The sequence below is a fragment of the Symphodus melops genome (assembly GCF_947650265.1).
Source record: "Symphodus melops genome assembly, chromosome: 22".
NCBI lineage: Eukaryota > Metazoa > Chordata > Actinopteri > Labriformes > Labridae > Symphodus > Symphodus melops.
Genome location: NC_136712.1, coordinates 16,644,518 through 16,663,551, shown reverse-complemented (window position 1 = coordinate 16,663,551; position 19,034 = coordinate 16,644,518). Strand labels below are relative to the sequence as shown.

At 43.2% G+C, this 19,034-nt stretch overlaps 1 protein-coding gene across 2 annotated transcripts in view; it reads right to left on the bottom strand.

Moving 5' to 3' along the window:
- etv6 (ETS variant transcription factor 6) overlaps window positions 1-18,782 on the bottom strand; it is a 31,795-nt gene extending 13,013 nt beyond the window's left edge. Inside the window, exons 1-2 of one of the 2 annotated variants that reach the window (XM_079334843.1) lie at window positions 18,245-18,782; window positions 13,594-13,723 (exon numbers count right to left, since the gene is read on the bottom strand). In XM_079334843.1, coding sequence (XP_079190969.1) covers window positions 13,594-13,723; window positions 18,245-18,280 — 166 coding nt within the window. In that variant the 5' untranslated portion in view covers window positions 18,281-18,782. The remainder of the gene's footprint in view (window positions 1-13,593; window positions 13,724-18,244) is intronic. The other variant, XM_079334844.1, reaches the window with a different exon arrangement.
- Between the last annotated feature and the right edge of the window lie 252 nt (window positions 18,783-19,034).

Here is a 19,034-nt window from a genome sequence, read left to right as displayed (position 1 = left end):
TGGGCTCCGTGTCAGCACAGGAAACTTCCCGCGGTAAGGTTAGAGAGTGACGCCGGGGCGGTTTATTAACAGAAAGATGTAAGGCAGGCATGAGAAAAAAAAGAAGAGCGGAAACAGAGAGTAAGGAGTGAAGAGAGCAGCAGAGGAAAGTGTTCTACATTGAGGGGGGGGGAGAGGAAGGAAGATACGGTGAATTAGCAGGAAGAAGAGGATTAAACAAAGGAGAGAGAGAAAGGCAAACAGAAAAGGAAATGGAGATTAAGGAAGCACGAATAAACATTCACAAAATGGGACATTAAGCTCCGCTCAGATTTCCTGCACACATTCGCTCCTCTTGACGTCTTCATACATCCTCTGACATGAAAACTTGTTCAACCTGCAAGCATCGTCATGTCAACTCAAATCAGCCCTTACACTCACGAGGTAACTATGACATGTATCGAACACAAGCTTTCGGTAAGATGAGATATTTTACTGCTCAGTCTTTTGCTGACCTGTGTTGTCACTTCTTGCTGTCACCACTGCTGCAGCCTTTCACATGTACAACTCCTGACACCTGAACATCAACCTGTTGGCTCTGCCCGAAATAAAAAGCTTCACCAGAAAAATGAAAAAAAATACTAAAAGCTCCTGAGAAAACACCTTTGGTGTGCGGGCCGTCCATTTTGGTGCCTCGTGTGCTCAAAGGTCACTTTCCTCTTTGCTGATTGTGTCTCTTTACAAGTTTGTTAAGCTGGAAGAGCTTTTATTAAGGCAACGTAGTGACTTCAATTGTTGTTGTTTTTTGTTTTTTTTTGGGGGGGGGGAGTTTTTTTTTTAAAGGGGACATATTATGAAAAATCCACTTCCAGTGTCTTTGAACATTTATTTTGGTAACCTGAGCGTCTATGGACCCACACAATGTAAAAATAAATCCATCCAGTCATTTTGTTTGTGGTCTGTTTAAGTCTTACAACACAGAGAAAAATACTCAGTCTCCAATGTTCTCAGTTTGTGACATCACAAGTTAGTAGAAAATCCCCTCCCCTGGTATCTCCACCCATTGACTCCACCTCCAGCCTAAAGCAAAACTTTTGTGCGCCATTTTTAATGTCTCTACACAGTAGTGATGTCTACTGGGAAAACTCGGGGGGGGGGGGGGGGGGGTCATTACATTTAAAGAGACAGACACCAAAACAGAGCGTTCTGAGAGAGCTGGTTTCTACAGGCTCACAAACCTCCTCTGCTGCTTGATTCATTTTATATGTGGACCAAAGCTCAGCACAGATGTTTCATTTGGAGCACAGGAGACTGTTTGAAAAGGTGGAAAAGGGGTATAATATGTCCTTTTTCAAGGCAGCCAGCACGCAATCATGTCTGATATCTACCACTCGCGTGCTGTTAGGCCACCGTGCTGAGTTTATTCTCATAATGATCAGCAAGCTGCCAAAACCATGACAGCTGCACTTAAATCTTGGAGATTTATATGCAGCTTGTCCCAGCTGATCATTTGACATTTGACAGTCAAGTTAGGATCATGTGTTGTATGTCATATCCTTCCTTGAGCTAATAAATGCGTTCCTATTGGCTGTTGTTTGTTCCGTCTGGTTACAGGAAGAAAAGTCTTCTTTGCCAGTCGCTGCCTTTCTTGACTGCATCTCAGGTTCACACAGTCTCCCTGAGTGTGTTTGTGTGTGTTTTCTGAGTAGTATTTACATTGACTTAAACCCTCATGAACGACAGCAGCAGGATCCCGAGCCCTTAACTAAACCGTGGGCTCCTAATCCGCTCTGATGACACATAATTTTCACTCTGTGGATTCTCAGGCCCCCGCTCCTGCACGACAACACACAGATACAGACACACACACACACACATCGTGCACGAGTTGCCAAGGCAACTCATAAGCGCTTGGGATGAATGAAGAGAAGAGGAGGATGAGATCACTGGTATCTAGTTTCCTTGTTGCGGTACAGAAGCCCTCAACTTCCCCTCGCAGCCAGACGAGTTAATGAGGTCCGTCCTGCTGGGAAGCTGGACGTAGTTTCTCTCTTCATGTCTCACTGACTCTCACATCACGATCAATGTAAATGTGTCCTTCACACAACAGAAAGCTACAACTGCAGCCTCGTGAAGCATGATTCGAATATGGTTTGGACTGTAAACTCTACCCAGCAGTTTTAAAGCAAACATTGTGCAAACTGTGTGAAATTTCAACAGGTGAACAGACGGCGTGAGTTCCATCTGTTTGTGTATAATTGGGATCTGATCATTTTGTCACTGATCTGATTGGTAATTGGTTATTTCTCTTTGTTGGAAACATTAGATTTATAATTTCTGCGCCAATTCCAGTGACGGATCTGAACGGTTACACATTAATAAAACATGAAACCTGCATAGGTTTTCAATCGTCACATTGTCATTAGTGGTCAAAGGCCAGCTGGACTGACTCTCGTAATACTCTAGAAATCACATTGCAACATCAGCATGAGTGTTTGCATTACTTACGCAGTTAGCTGGAATTTTAACAGCTTGTTAAATACATGCAGTGCACACATAGGCGATAGCTGGATGTGCTGCTCAACAGTTTTTCTGACCGCTCCTAGTATATTTCTAACCTGTTTTTAATTCATTTTTAGGATTCATTAATGCGTGAGGACTTGGTGACTCCAGAAGACGTCGTATCGTATTTGTATAGTACAAAGACATCAAAGAAAATTGTGAAGAAAATTGAAAAGTTAGCATTACAGTGTTTGTGCCATATTTTTGCTGACTCACCAGGGCTCAGCATTCATGCTAGTTTACCAAATTTACCAAACCTCCTAGAATAATTACATAGAGTTCATATGTAGTTGTAAATGAAGGGACTATTTAACACAAAGTTTGTGTCGATGTCTGTCTTTTTGCTGGTTAACCTAATAACTGAGACTATCGGAAACTTTGGATAGGCTAGCTTTACAATGTTACTGGTTAACCAGAGCGTGAAGTTCATTTTAAAGATTGATAACGTACCTATCTCATCTCTACCCAACAGGCCAGTTAGCATCTCTTTGTATTAGCCCACAATCACACTATAGGCTCCTATTCAGCCTAGTTAGCTCAGTTCAATGCTTTAGCTAATGGTTGAGCGTCAATATCGCAGTTTAAGACACATTTTCAATGTAAGCCAATTAAAGCTAGATAAAATGTGGTTATTTAAAAATGTACTGAATAGAATCCATTTAAATAAAGTCCAGCTTCCTCCTTACTTGAGTTCATGTATATTCATTATCAAACCTTTCGTAATGTGAATTTATGTGTTCAGCTTTTCAAGTGCGTCAAACACTGACAAACATTTCCGGGACGGGAACAAAACTGCACATATGCCGTATTATGAGTCACTGGGATCTGAAAGTCTTCGATGTTATATTCTTCTTCTCAGGAGTCTAAAATTACACAAAGATACAAGCGATGCACATTAACAATCTCAGACTGTATATAACAGCCTGACCTGACTGTACTATAACTTAAGTAAACAAAAAAAAAGCATTGCTGCATCAGTGTGCATGGGACTTTGCTCTCCAAACTCAAAGCTCCTTAGTCACTCAGTTCTTCAGTAAATGTTTGTCTTTTCTCTCGACGCAGAAGTAGGCGGATATTGGACTTGCTATCTCAATAAAGAAAAAAGGTTTTTCTTTCTCCAGACAGAGGAGGAGGAGTAGGAAGAAGGAAGGAGGAAGGAGGTGGAGAAGGAGGAGGAGGGCTGGCTGTGACCTTCTGACACCCTGACTCAGGGACATGTGGGTATGAGAGCAGCACATTTCCACAGCTAATCCTCGCACACTATTCACTCCCCTCGCTTTGTGTGTATCTCTGTACATTGATTCCCGGTCAGGTGGGTGCGGCAGGGGAAAATCCACCCCCGCACATGTACAAACTTTTTTTTTTAAAAGAACGAACCCCCCACACCCGCCCTTCTCTCATATTCATCCTCTGCTTCCTCCACCGGCATGCTCATGCCTGTCCCCCGTCCAGCAAATCTGGACCTCATCCAGTCAAAACAAACATAAAACAGATCATCAATCACAAGGAACTTTTATGGCCAGGAAGTAGCACGACCTGTTTTTGATAGCTTGTTGTTGAGTGCGGGAGCAAGCCGGCTCTTGTAGGTTAGTTCCTGAATCCAGCATCAACTGCCACTCTTCCTTTTGTTCGGAGGCCAACTTTTTTTTTTTTTTCCTCTTTTTCTGAAAACGGGGAAGCTTCAAAGACATTTGTGTGTTCGAGACAAGCACGGGGATTTTGATTTATTTAACAAACGCACACACCCTATGAGCGCTCTTTGTTTTCTTCAAGTTGGAACAAAGTGAAGTCAGCATTTTACAGTGTAACACTTAAGTGATCATTTCTGATGAAAAGCTTCTATTGCGGTGTTTCATAACTGTTTTGTTTTGAACGTCTACTTGGGAAGTCTAATCCCAGATTGCATAATTTGACATCCTGGAAGCTCAACCACGAATGTTTTTTATCTAAATCGTAATCTCGTATATGGATGCATGTAGCTGAACTGGTTTTATTTATATTCTTCACCCATCCACTCGTTTGTAATCAATATTTGCTTATTTATGTTTAATTTTAAAATTTTCCAGAACTTAAAGCTCCTGTGGGGATTTTTTAATCTGTTTGTAAAACAGACTTAAAAGTATATTGATGCCTCTTTTTGAGCTAAAAAAGCAAACAAGACCATCAGCATGAATATGGATGTTTTTCTTGGAAAAAACAGAGAAGGAATTTAAGGATTATTTTAATGTCATGGGTAGGTTTCACAGGTGGAACAGCAGTCTGCAGAAGCTGCTTCTGCTGAGGGGCAGAAACCACACGTTACTCACAGGAGCTTTAAGGCTGGGGAGTAACTTGAGTTTATATGCTTACACGTGAACATGATGGCTGCCAAACGGCCCCTGCGTCGGTTCTGCGTGTTAGATGTCCTCAAAAGTTAAAACAGAGCAGACACAAGATCCAGTACGCACATGACCAGTAGGGGCAGTGTAGAGGCAAAGGGAATGTGACAGAGTCAAGACAGCAGCAGGAACAAAAATGACAGAAAGTTGTATAGACAAGCTGGTAGACGAAGTCTGCAATTATCCTCTTCTGTGAATGTTTCATCATCTCTGAATGGAGAAAAACGTGCAAGTCAAAATATCTAGGACAACTGATTCCATCTCAGAAGGAAACCTACAAAACGTATTACAAATAAGAGCAGTGTGTTGGTTCAACAAGTGACCCTGTAAAATGGCGACTTCCAGCTGATGAGGTTTGAATATGTTAATAAATCCAAAAAGTGACTGTCCTACTTTTCAGGAGGAAAATCTTAGGGAACCTGAGTTGCTTCCTATTTATAATGAGTGTTACTGTTATGTTAGTTCCCTCACATCAGGTGGTTGTATTGATCTCCACTAACAACCAGGCCTAAAACACTATTTGTATTTGAAAGGTAAATGGTTCTGAGCAGGCAGTCACACGTCTATCACACATAGCAGCAGTGATCACACCCCAATCCAGGTGACAGTAATCTGTTAACGCCATGAAAGAACACACAAAGAAGAACGCTAAATGGACTTGAGCTTGCATGGCGCTTTTCTAGACGTCTAACTATTGAAAATGCTTTTACAGGTCAGGTCACACCGACACAGTCACACACTGAATGGCAGAGGCTGCTGTGTAAAGAGGCCATCAGAAGCAACTAATCCATGCATACAACACAGCCGAGCGGCAGGAGCAACTAGAGGTTAAGTGTGCAGTACAGACAAACATGTGGCGCGGTTTGATGAATATAAGACGGCATCACCCGTAGGAGCGTATTTCTCCTCACTGTTTATAAGACGCCGGTCGAAGCTTGTCCTTTCTTTGAGGCTATGCTTGTTTATGCAGTAGAGGACCTCGGTCTCAAGTGTGTATTAAAACAGTTCAAGTCTCGTTGCAATGTCCCAGCCTGTTAGCGCACAAGCTAGTCCCTTACTGGCACGTACACGAGTGGTGATGACATCTTTGTGAGTGCACACTTTGATAAATACTCTGAATATTGTGAATCTGGTAGATCAATTTTTTTTTCTGTCTTGTGTTCTTTGTAGGGAAGAATAGTTGTGACTGTGTTCACAACTTTAAAAATCACAAACTGTAACTTTCATGTAAATTAGAGAAACCCAAAAAACATCCAGGACTTTTTGTTTTTTCCTGTTGAACTGAATGTGTACCAAACCGTGGCCCCAAAAACCGAGGTACGAACCGAACCTTGACCTCTGTGAACCTTTACATCCCGAGTAACAAGTGTAGCCTAATGTCACGTACAGTCATGTTAATGACACATCAAACTGTGTACGCCAACGCAGCAAATTTACTTTAAGGATGTCGTCTGTCAAATCCTCATTTTGGATGATTTGTATCATCAAGGTTGGTCACATGTTGCAGGGTTCTTTACTTGTGTGTCTCATGCATGGCCCTCTGTTGATGTTTATGAGTTTTGGTTGGAAGAATACCCAGCATGCCTTCTTCTTTCTGTCATTCCTTACATACCGCAGATATAAAACACCTCCCGTGGAGCAGGAAAAAGCCACAACCAAACCAAGCATTAATCAAGAAAAAAAAAAAGAAGGGGGTTTTCAGCTTTCTTGACTTCACCGATCAAACACGCTATTAGTCAGCTAACGAGTGTGTGTTCATTGTGACGGTAAGTGTAAAGCCCCCCCTCCTCCGTTAGCAACGCCATGTGGAGTGTGTCGCGAGCAGGAAGAGAAGGGGGCTGCGCTCAGCTCACTTGGCATGTGAGAACAGTTTCCCTTTCAGAAGAGAAAAGAGGGCCAGTTTAAACACACACACACACACACACACACACACACACACACACACACACACACACACACACACACACACACACACACACACACACACACACACACACACACACACACACACACACACACACACACACACACACACACACACACACATCAACAACAACATTTATTCAGGAAGCGCCGTCTGCCCACTCAGGAAATTCCTGAGGACAAGAGCTGCTTCCAGGGGCAGGAAATTTCCCCTCAGAAAGACCAAACGCACACACACACACACACACACATGCGCGCACATACCTTCTGACAACAATTCCCCCCATACAATAAATAAGATAAATTAAAAAAAAGGGACTTTAAGAAGGTGGGGAAGGGGTTGCATTCATGTATATTAAAAAACACACACACATATATACACACACACACACACACACCTACAATACCTCTGGCAAGCTTAGCACAAAGACTCAAGATTCACTCATCCACCCACTCATACAAGCATGCATAGTGCAAACCCAGCTGTGAGCGCACACACACACAAACACGCTTACATGCACCAAGCAAACCAGCCAGTCTTGTTTCCATGGACATAGAATCTTTTTTTTTTTTAATCATCCGCTAAGATATTTCCCCTGTTCTTTGTATTTCCTGTCTGTTTACTGTAAAATAACACTGGAACGTCTTGTCTGTTTTTGTCCTTTAAATAATTCAGTGTCTTCGTCCTACTGACTCGCTCTCTGTTGCGTCATGCTTTTTGAGTACGTGGGCTCCATGTCGAGCAATGTTGCCCGTGTCAACCGACTTAAAACCCGACAAATCCAGCACGGCGGCTGGACGTCAGAGCTGCATTTATTCTGACAGTTTGTGAACAAAACCTCCGAGGCCCTTTGAGAACGTGTCTCAACACAGAACAACATAGAAACATGTGTGACAACACACTGCTCTGCTAACTGCTACTGCCAAGGGCGCCGATAGACAAGCGGTTGGTTGTAGCTGTAGCTGTATGGTCTTTATAAAAGCATTGGTCGCTTAGCTTAGCTTAGCTTAGCATAAAGGCTAAATGAAGCAGAAAGCAGCAGGCATTAATCACTGGCTGTATTAATCACTCTTTCGGTCTTCTTTGTCTTCCTTTGGTGACAGAGCTATGGTTTGAAAAATGGGTGTATGAGCTGGACTATTTCTTGGCTGCGTGCAGTGACTTCCTGGATGCTTGTGGTCACGCAGATACTACTGCCAGGAAGTCGCATAAAAACAAACAAGATCTTTAATGTCGACGTGTAAGCTTTAAAAGCACTCGTAGGCTTGTTGTTTTCTACCGATGTAAGGTGCCAAGCTAGCAGCTATGGCCTTCTTCCCATCTTTGTGCTAAGCTAAGCTAACTCAAAAAAATTATTGCATAGAAACCTCAAATAAGAGGATGATATTGGATGAAGGTTTAACTATACAGTGTAGGTTAAAGTTGTAAGCCAATGCACTGCTCATCAATAGGAAAAGCAGGCAACTGCTCGGGGCCCCAGGCCAGTAGGGGGCCCCACATCAGCTGACAAACCTGAAACCACAGCATTGCCTCAAAATGTGCACATTTCGCAGTGCATTATTGCTTTAAAATTAGAAATGGGCGCTGGTTGGAGGGGCCCCCAATGAATGTTTGCCTCGGGCCCCAACAGACCCTAGAAGCGCCCCTGGTCATAGGGATGTTTCACCACAGCTGTGTGCTCTGGGTTTAGGATAAGGATGAACATGGTCAGAGACTAACTCAGGTGTCCAACTTACTCAATCGATGAAAGAGCACTTAGCTATTAGACTGTTTTGAAATATTGTTTCTGGAAGTTTCTTATGAAATAGTGTAATGGAGAGGTTGAAGCTGTAATACAACACTGAATTGCCAGTTTTGTTTGTGTTGACTGTTAGGTTATGAAGGTATTTCAGGTTGTATCACTATATAGTCATTGCGAGATGACTATATAGAATAAAGGTGTTCAGTCAGCTAGCAAGCAGCAGCTCGTCTAGCAGCGTCTAAAGCAAAAGAGACGTTGGTTTTGATGTAAAAAAAAAAGAAGCTTGAAACAGTAAAATCTACAGTTTAAACGACAGGGTTTATTTTTGGAGACGATTGACCATGTTTGGTTAATTCATCTGTTTTGTAAAACATCCCATGCATCCTATACATTAACCCAGCAGATCCAAAACGTTCTGTCGAGGGAAATGAAAATATTGTCAACTCTTCAACACATATTTAGTCATCACACTGTCAGCTGTGCTCTTTGCAGAATTTGAGGAATTCACCTCAAACATTGTCTGACAAATCTAAAGAATAGAAACTTGAGTGTGACAACAAAACGGAACAACTGCCTCAAAATGAAAAATACAAATGATGCAGATCTTTTGGCAAGATCTATATTTCCACTCTTGCAACCATTGCAAGGACGAGTGTGGGCTTGTTTCGTGCTACTGATCTTCTTCATGTCTGGAGTGCAGCTGAGGTGTAGTGATGCCTGAAGGAGTGGGCATACTCCTCATCCGTCCAGAGGAGGCTAAACGGCGTCTCTGGCTAACAGTGACATAAGACTCCTCTTGCATAATTAGTCGGTGCACACGAGCCAATTAAAGACAGAGTAGGGAGGGTCATCCCTGCACCATCACATACTGTCAATCAATCAATAGTTTGAATCAGAGGAGATTTAGAAGTGGGTATACTCTATGGATAATAATAAGTGGGACTACTCCGTATACCAGTGTTTACCCTGCGCTCCACCGCTGGGTGCAGCTGACGGTCATTTTTTCGTTCATTTTCAACGACAGCTTTGATCTGTATTTTGAACAAAGATTGTCATTGAACAAACAATCTCCCACAGGTAGGATGTGGCGCTCTTCATCACCCGCCACACTGTTCAGGTGAAGCTGTGGGTGACACGTGACACGCCTCTGATTGAGGAGTTGTGACGTCTGGTGTTCTATTTATCGTCAGCCTCCTGCCTACCTGCATGGCTGGCTGTGCAATAAGGTGTGCATTGTGTTTATGGGGGGGGGGGTGTAAATATAGAGTACATAAGACCATGTACTCTATAGTTTATCCTTGCATAGATCCAGCTCTCTGCAGTCTGTTACATCAGTGCAAAGACCCACTACGATTATTAAAGCTGAACGATTGGGAGAACACTGCTGAACTTGAAAATCCAAATAGATGAACCAAAGAAGAAGTAAAAGGATATTCCTCGTATTTATTTTCTCCAGGTGGTGATATTTGTGTGCTACAATGACATCTGTCTGAAAGGGTTAAAAATCCAGCCTGGTAGCATTCTTCAGTGCGAGGAGCAGGCTGCAACTCTCCCCGATCTAATCCACTTCCTCTCCAGGAAATGGAGAAGGCGGATTTCTGCCCACACTGCAATTTCCTCCCTCATTCTTTTTCTTTCTGTCTCATTCCCCCCCCACCCCTCCTCTCCTACTCCCCCATCCCCCTCATCCTGCTCTCTTCCTTCCTTCCTTCCCTCCCCCCCCCCTTCCCCTCCAGGCCAAAACCCCCCCTCCATCTGAGTGTGGGGGTTAATGGACGGCTTGTTTTCCAGCACGTGTGTTTATATAGGCAGAGGAGAAAGGACGAGTGGAGGTGTTTAGACTGCATGTGACAAAGACATGTGGCTGTCTGTCAGACGGAGGAGAGAGGGGTCATAAAGTGAAGGGTTGGGGGTGGGGTGGGGGAGTTGAGGGGGAATGATATTTCCCTGACCTGCAGGTGTGTGAGGAACTGTGTTTGAAATCTGATGAAAACAAGAAAAGGACTTCCACATGTCTGCGGATGTGAACTGACCCATCAGTTAACTCGACAGGAAACTCTACGCGGACCTGTTGAGCGTTCTTCCTTGTTCTGCAACAATGCAAAAGAGGAAGTGGGCTGAAGGGGCTTCCTGTGCGTCTCAAACAGCCGTAGCCCGTGCAGCCGCCCAGCCCAGTGCGCCGGCAAAAAGCCCTGAACTTCACACTTGCTGAGAAAAATAAACAAACGGGTTAAATATTGACGCGCGCACGGACAAAGCAGCTGAAGGGTTTACTCTTTGAACGTCAAGCATATCTCTCTGGCACAGCTCCAGCCCCGCCTGTTCAGTGATTGGTTAGGCAGCCGAACCAAAGCCCCGAGGGGCCGTAAATGTCACAGAGTTGCTTCATTCCACTGACTTGCACCTTTTCAAAACGTATCTCCTCCTTCACCGCCTCACCTGCAGGCGCTTTGATTCTCACCTGCCACTCCAGGTAGACTCATGGAGGCAACAATAGAACCTGCAGGTGCTTTTCTTCCTATCACTGATATTAGCTGGGTTTGTTTTGATTAGCCAATTAATAAAACTTAACTCTTACAAACAAAAAGCACATGACTACTGATTAGCTTGTGTGTCTCATCAAAAACAGACTATATCCAACTTCTCCAGCTACGGCTAATGACAACATAAGAGTGTGTGGCACAGTGTGTAAGTCATGTGATAGTTTGAGAGTGTACCTTTCAGTCTACTCACAAAGATGCTTTTTGTCAGTCTTCAGGGTGTCAGAACAAGCTGAAACAATGTCATCCATAGACTGTATGACACTGAAGATATGAAGAGGTGACCTTTCAGGGCGGCAGTAGCTCAGTCCGTAGGGACTTGGGTTGGGAACTGGGACTGGGTTCGAGTCCCAGTGTGGACCAAAAATCTAGAAATTGATCTGGTAGCTGGAGAGGTGTCAGACCACATTCCTGGGCATTGCCGAGGTGCCCTTGGGTAAGGCACCGAAACCCACCCAACATGCTCAGGAGCGCCTGCTGGAGGCCGTGTGTGTGTGTGTGTGTGTGTGTGTGTGTGTGTGTGTGTGTTTTATGAGTCACAAGAGTGTAAAAACCTAATTTCCCTTCAGGGATCAATAAAAGTAAATCTTCTTCTTCCTCTTTTTCGGGGGTTTCTGGATTTCTGCAGCTGGCCTTAACACACACTCAGGGCTGGAGGAGCTGCACTGGTGTCCCAGTGTGTGACTTCACATTGCATTACAGCATTACAGAAGCGTGAGAGGCACAGCGTGTGAGCACACAGCAGGAGCTTCACATACACACACTCAGAGATGCACACACACGATGCTGTTCTATGTTTAGTGTTACACACTATAACTGCCCCCCCCCCCCCCCATTTTGCCTCTGTCACTACCTCTGATGGCAGGTCAAGTGAAGGATGACTTCGCCCCACCTTTCTACCTTCGTGAACTGCTCTGCTTGCGTAAATATCGACAGGTAAGCAACAAATATCTTCAGTTTGCCAATGCTAGCTCATATTAGCCACCATTAGCTTGTGGTGATCGAATACAACATAGTGCCAAAATCCCCACACTAACTCATACTGAGCAGGGATGCAATTCATTGGTCATGAATTTGATCTTTTCCTTACTGAGATAAAAGACGTGGGTGTGCTCGGAGCTCGGGATGACGTCACACCCGAGTTTAACGTTCCAGCAGCAAGTCGGACAAACGACACGGACGCCTCCAGGAGTTTCTTTTGTTTTGTTAGCTAACACCCGACGACAATACCACACTCACATGATCGTTTGCAAGTGTCTACAGATGGAACTTGACCAATACTTTCGGTGTGATTGATTTTATCACACTAACAGACGACTAAGCTGCTAATTAACACAATAGTTACAGTTACTAAACGTTGCTGTTGATGCACGTAGCAGCCATGTTGGATTTTATCTCAGACACCTGGAGACGCTCCTAAATTTCCAAGTCAGGATTCAGACTTCAGGGAAGAGCCTTCCAGATGAAGTATCCAATAAATAACTCGGAACCATCAGTAAGAGTAAATATTTGTTTCAGACAGTTTCAAAGCTCTGACAATAACACACTTGGTGACAGAAGACAACTCCATTCCTAATCCCGTTTACAGTGCTCTGATTGGCTCAACTGTCTGTCATCTGGAGACTGGCAGCTCAATGACAGACCGATGGAAAAAAGTGAGATGTTGGAGGAAGTTCAGACCCAATTTAAACTATTCAATCACTCTTGATGCAGTTGAATCTTGTGAACTGAGCTGAGCTGTTAAACTTCGACTGGTTTTTGTTCCCACAGTGGTTCAGATGACATCCCTATGAGTTCTGTTTTCACTTCCTCATTCTTTCTCCTCTTGTGATCTCCAGCAACATGCTTGTTCTCCAAACTGCATATTATTACCTGTACCTGCACTGCGACTCTTGGTTATTCCAGTGCAGTAGGTCTGTCAGTTCTGGTCCAGTGGAAGCGTGTACGGTTCAGGTGCCTGACCCCAGATCTGCCTCAACGCCTCACAGCTGAGACGGTCCGGCATGAGTGGGCCGGCACTCATGCAGTGATAATGTTGTGTGTCTCGTCATCACTGAACGTGAAGGGTTTTAACTATCGGAGCGAAATCTCGACACCTTTTTGATTTATTCACGTCGGCTCTTCTGAAATGACTTTTTTAGAGTTTTAGTTTGCCGCTCCAATCTGTGGGATATGGACACCTGCAGAAGCTCAATCTGGATCTAAAGAAAATCCATGGAAGATGTCGGTCCTGCCTACACTGTTTGATTGACAGGTGATTTAATTTGGGGAAGACTTTAATTAAATCAGACTCCCCAGATTACCACACCAACCAAAAGACAAATATTTGGAAGGCTAGATATTAAGAAAAACAGCCAAGCATTAAACTGTCCAACTCAAATGACCGACATATCAGTGTGTGAAAGAGTCCCTGCTCATCTGGGTGTGTGTGTGTGTGTGTGAGTGTGAGTGTGAGTGTGTGTGACTCACGCAGGTGCGCAGGCAGCCTGGCAGGCTCGTCCTCCATTCGACTGGCTGGCCTCGCGGCGGGAGCATGGACGGGGGAGGAAGTAGAGTTTGGCAGCGGGTTCGCGGAAGGACTGAAAGAGCTCCTCTCCTGCTATGAATAGACACAGAGACACAAAGCATGGCTCACAAAGCTCCTCGACGCACCGGCCCTGAACCCAAACAGCCCCACGCCAACTCGCCTCACCTCGCCGTGCACCCACAGCATCAGCTAGCCTCGGATCCATCTTTGCACACAGAGCAGTATGCGCTTCTAATATAGACGCCTGACATGCAGGGAAGACACGTTGTCGAGATGCAAATACCCAGAATGCCATGCATGCTTTTGGCTCAAGTGTTTCTTTGCAACGCTAACCTTGTCACTAACCAGCACTGTGTTTGCACAGGGTGGAATTCAGCCATAAAGATGCATTAGTGGCTGAAAGACATCACTACATAAATCAACGGCAATCATTTAGGATGGCATCTTTAAAAACGCTACGACCGGCAGCTCCATCAAATTGACAGGCTGCTAAAAACACATTAAAAAATACCTAGCTTGAACAAGCAAATTAAGAAATGTAAAAACACTTTAAAAAAAAAAAACAGATTTGGCAACAAACTGATGACAAGAAAAAAAAACATTTGTTTCCGCATTGACTGGAATTAACTCAGCAGGAAAAAACATTAGGTTACCACGAAGACTTGGCAAACGCTAACATGTTACTCTGAAGCATAACCATTATAGTTTGGAAAAAAAAAAAAACTCAACCACAACTTCAATGAGACGCAGGTTTCAGGTTATCTGTGCGTTTGGTTTGTAATGTACTGAAGAGGCGGGCTTTGACTTCTCGTGAGACGATTCAAATATGCTCCATTTTTCCTGAATTGACAAGAATATTCTTCCACAATTACAATTGACATTTCAACATGTTCAGTACCTCTCCAGCTGCGGTTAAAGAGGTACTGATTGGAATTAAACGTTACACATCCAGCCCAAAAAAATCTTTATATTTGCTCTTTTTATAATAATGTCATGTATGACATTTCAATATGAAAAACTACAAATGAGTTTTGTTTTTGTCTCTTTTAGAGCTGAGCGACATGAGACTTTTGGGGCCGATATCAATACCAGTCTAGTGCGTAAAATAAAAAAAATTAAAAAAATCCGATAGCGATAGACCAGCCGATGTATTTTCTTAGACCTACGTAACGCTTGTTGTTATACACAAAGCGCCCTCTGCTGGTGAGAGAGAGAACTGTTGGGGTAATTCAACGGTACTCGAATGAAATGCTGGTAGATAAATCTGGTAATATCGGCGCTAAATTAGCTAATGCTGATGGTCACTTGAAATTTGATTATCGGCCGATATTATTGACTGGAAGATTAACTGGTCGGGATTTAGTTTCTTTATCAGGTTTTATTTATGCTGGACAAACCCAACATTAGCTGATCATTTCATTTAGATTGATTGTTTCATTGATCAATGATGACTTTGTGGTTTTATTTAAATGTTCAACAAATGTTTCAACATTTTAAAAGTTAAAAATCTTAAGTGTACAAATATGACAATATTTTTTGTCTGGACTAATTCACAAATACTGTTGTAAGATATCAGCTCTACTCGTTAGCATTTTTTTAATTTTCTGATCATTGAGAGACAATAAAATCAATTTGAAGATGCAACCGTGGAATATGTCTACAAGAAGAAAAAGGTTTGTGATCTGTATTCGAGAGTGACAACAGTAAAGGTCATCATCCATCCAAAACCAAACGCATTACGTTTTCAAGTTCTTAAAAATGGACCATGTGCAGGTATGTGCCATAACTCTCCATTTATTGTGCGATAAATCAGCTCAGGCCAGAGGCAAAGACGCATGAGCGAGCATTTATCGTGAAAATTAAAATTTTCTTTTGCACTGACACAGCGGAACAACACGAGCTGTGAGTGAGGATGTGTGGATGTTGTTAAGGAACAAGAACACACTCGCTAAATGTTTCCTGCATTAAAACCAGACCTGATTCTGAATAATCACTTTGTTAGCTTTCAAAGAGAAAAAGTGTTTACTGGTTTTAAGTCTCTGTATAAAAATTCTGAGTTCGATATTTCAGGGATTCGATCATTGATCAGACAAAGACACGCATTTGAGACATGTCACATTGATCTCTGAGCGTTTTTTACTGCACTGAGCGGTTAGAGTGGTTCGTTTTTCAGATAAAATACTACATGTAATGCTCCATTGTGAGAGGAGTTTTAGATGCAGCTGAGCCGAGACACTGAGTGGTAAGACTTTGTGCTCTGCAGCACAGTTTAGGTGAAGGTAAGAGGCTTTCCATATTGTGGCCGTTTTCTGTCGTCTGGTTTCCTTTCCTGTAAATGTGGGCAGAGCATGAAGCCACTTTAGTTTTTTGAGGAAATGAAGCTTCGTTTTTGCTTTCCCCCCCCCCACGACAAGTTTTGGCGTGCTGTCACTACCCGACCTCTCAGAGACATGCACACCAATTGTATGCACCAAGAATTTCCCGTGGAAGCCAAGCAATAATCTCTAAGTGTTTTATTTCCTCTTCTCAAATGCAGAAGCTCTCTTTCCACTGCTTGACATCCACTTTTTTTAGAATTGCCTCTGTCCAAAAAAATAAAAATCGCTAATAAGGATCAAACCTGTGAAAAGGACGCAGCAGAATCCAGAGAGCACTTGCTGTGGTGGGAAACTTCTCCGAGTGAAGAGCGGCTCATTCTGCAATCGTGCAGTGACATCAGACTCAGTAATGACTAGACATCCCTCACAAACAAAACACCATATTTCCCCTTCTGGCGCTGAGCAGCTGGCATTGTTTTCAGTTATTTATGACCGGCCTTAACATCTGATATCACATTTCTCAACATATGCAAAACTAAAGACTAAATTAATGATAAAGCTGCCTAATCAACTTTTTTTTTAAAGAAGATAGAACAGGAAGGATGTCACAGTATCTTTTCAGTGGTGTCTTCCAAATTCTTGTTTTGTCCGACCTAAACTCCCAAACTCAAAGATCCTGAATCCGAAAGAAAAGCAGAGAATATGCAAGAAATTCATGCATTTTAAGAAACGGTGTTTGTTGATGTCGGATTATAAACATTGAGCGTTTTTAATCTGGGAATCTTGCAGAGCAGCTATGTTTAGAATAATCCTGAGGAACTCGAAAATTGTGATGATTTCGGCGCCCCCTGTGGAGAGACACAATATGCCAAGTGTTGTGAAGATCTTGTTACTAAATGGACGTTTCAATGTTTTAGGATTTTTTTTTGTTCATCTAAAATTAAAATTTCGAAAAACGGTTTCCTCATATGACCTCCTGAAAATTTCTGGACAGGCTGCTTGAAATGTTTCGGACTTTCCTGTTCACATATGCACCTCACAGCAGGCGACTTTTCCCTACCGGAGAGGAGGGGAGGGGGTCTCAGGAGGCGCAACATGATGTAGAAAAAGGAAGACGAAGAGTAACAGTGGCCAAACTTTTAGTGACAGTTTCTCCCTCTTGGTGCTATAAGTGTCATTTGATTTAGATTCTTTTTAATGGTTGCTGATCGGAGAAATTCTGGGTAAAGTCGATTTGAATCAAACCCATATGGAGGAGTTGCGTGTGTAATTGTGCTTTCACACTTGAACAAAACTCCAGGAAACTTCCTAAAGAAGATTTTCTGCACTTATACCTCCACTCTTCTTTGATAGATATAACTTTGTAACTTTGTAATTTACATTTTGTATTTAAAATTTTGACACTTTACTTTTTATCGACACTTTTTTTTCCTTTGTGTAATTTTAGTATACCTGCACTGTCGTTCATTTGCTGCTCTGTGTGCTTTTGAATTGCCCCCCCATAACGTTTTTTTAATTGAATTGAAAAAAAATATTGGGCCTACAGCTGGCAGACTTAGCTGCATGAAACAGTTAATTTGTCAAAAGACAAGTTATCAACATTTCCCTAAGTGTCAGGATGTCTTCACACAATAGGACAATATTTATATCGTGTCAGGATGTCATGTCTGCTACAGACTGAACACAACCATGTCTCACAATGTATCAGATATATTAAATATGTCGAGGAGAAACCCCACGTGCTTCATTCAATATTACGCTTAATTAATGTATCAAGTGATCAAAAATACGTGTTTAATTGCTAACATGATGTGACTTTAATAACACTTTCAGAATGAATGGGAGCCCCTTTGAATGGTTTTTTCCTCCTTAAATTACTCACGTGTATCCCTGTGTTTATATGCAGATAACAACAGGTTCGCCCACTGGCTATCACACTTTTTTTTCTTTCTTTCTTTTATGGGGGGGGGGGCGGTAAATCAAACGTTTTGCGTGTCACAGACAGTCACGACTCCTTCCCATCATCATCTTCATCATCATCATCATCGGCGGCGGCGGCAGAGTGGAGGCGAACTAAAGGCGCGTGCAGCCGCGAGCAACAGATGACGAGCAAAACAAAGTGAATGGCGCTCGAGCCCCCTATGCTCGCGAGCTCCGTGTCTGTCCGCGCTGAGAGTCCCTGCAGGAATATATCACCATAAGGGACTCCAAATCTTCCCTGCAAAGTGTCTACCGAAAGGAATCAAATAGGAGAAATTGTGCAGACTGCTGTTACCTTTTTCGCAGCGGAGGAGGAGGAGGATTCAGACATTATCTCCCCGTCAACTTCTCTCCTTGTCCTTCCACTTTTCCGCTTTGCCCCTCTTCTTCTTTATCTGCTTTTTTTTCTCCCCCTATAGAGACCGACGCAGCGGCAGCGGCAGTCCGACTGCTCGGCTTGTTGTTGAAGAAGTTCTTTTTTTCATGTAGCCGTGTCGCTTTCTCTTCTTGAGCTGTTGGTCGGCTTCACAGCGCGGCTCACGGACTGAAAACTTCTTTGTCTGCCAGTGTTTTCCCTTCAGATGTCGGCAGCGTGCTGGTTAATAATCCCTTCCTGGAAGAGCAAGACCGAAGAGAGAGCGAGACCGTCAGACTCTCTCTCTCTCTCTCTCTCTCTCTCTCTCTCTCTCTCTCTCTCTCTCTCTCTCTCTCTCTCTCTCCCTCTCTCTCTCTCTCTCTCTCTCTCTCTCTCTCTCTCTCTCTCTCCCTCTCTCTCTCTCTCTCTCGCCCTCTCTCTCTCTCTCTCTCTCTCGCCCTCTCTCTCTCTCTCTCTCTCTCATTGATCTGGATGTGTGTAAAACGGCGAAATGACGTGAATTCCCAGCACTGAGCCTTGCCCCCTTTTAAAGGGAAACCCGTAGCAGGAAATCGCAGCAGGTCGCGATGCAGAGATACAGCTACAGTCTGACTGCTTTTTCTTTCTGTCTTTTTTTTTCTTCCCTTTTTAATCAAAGCTTAATGCAAATGCGCTTACACAACACGCTAAATCGCCATGATTTAATTAGACAGCGTGCAGTGCAGAAAGC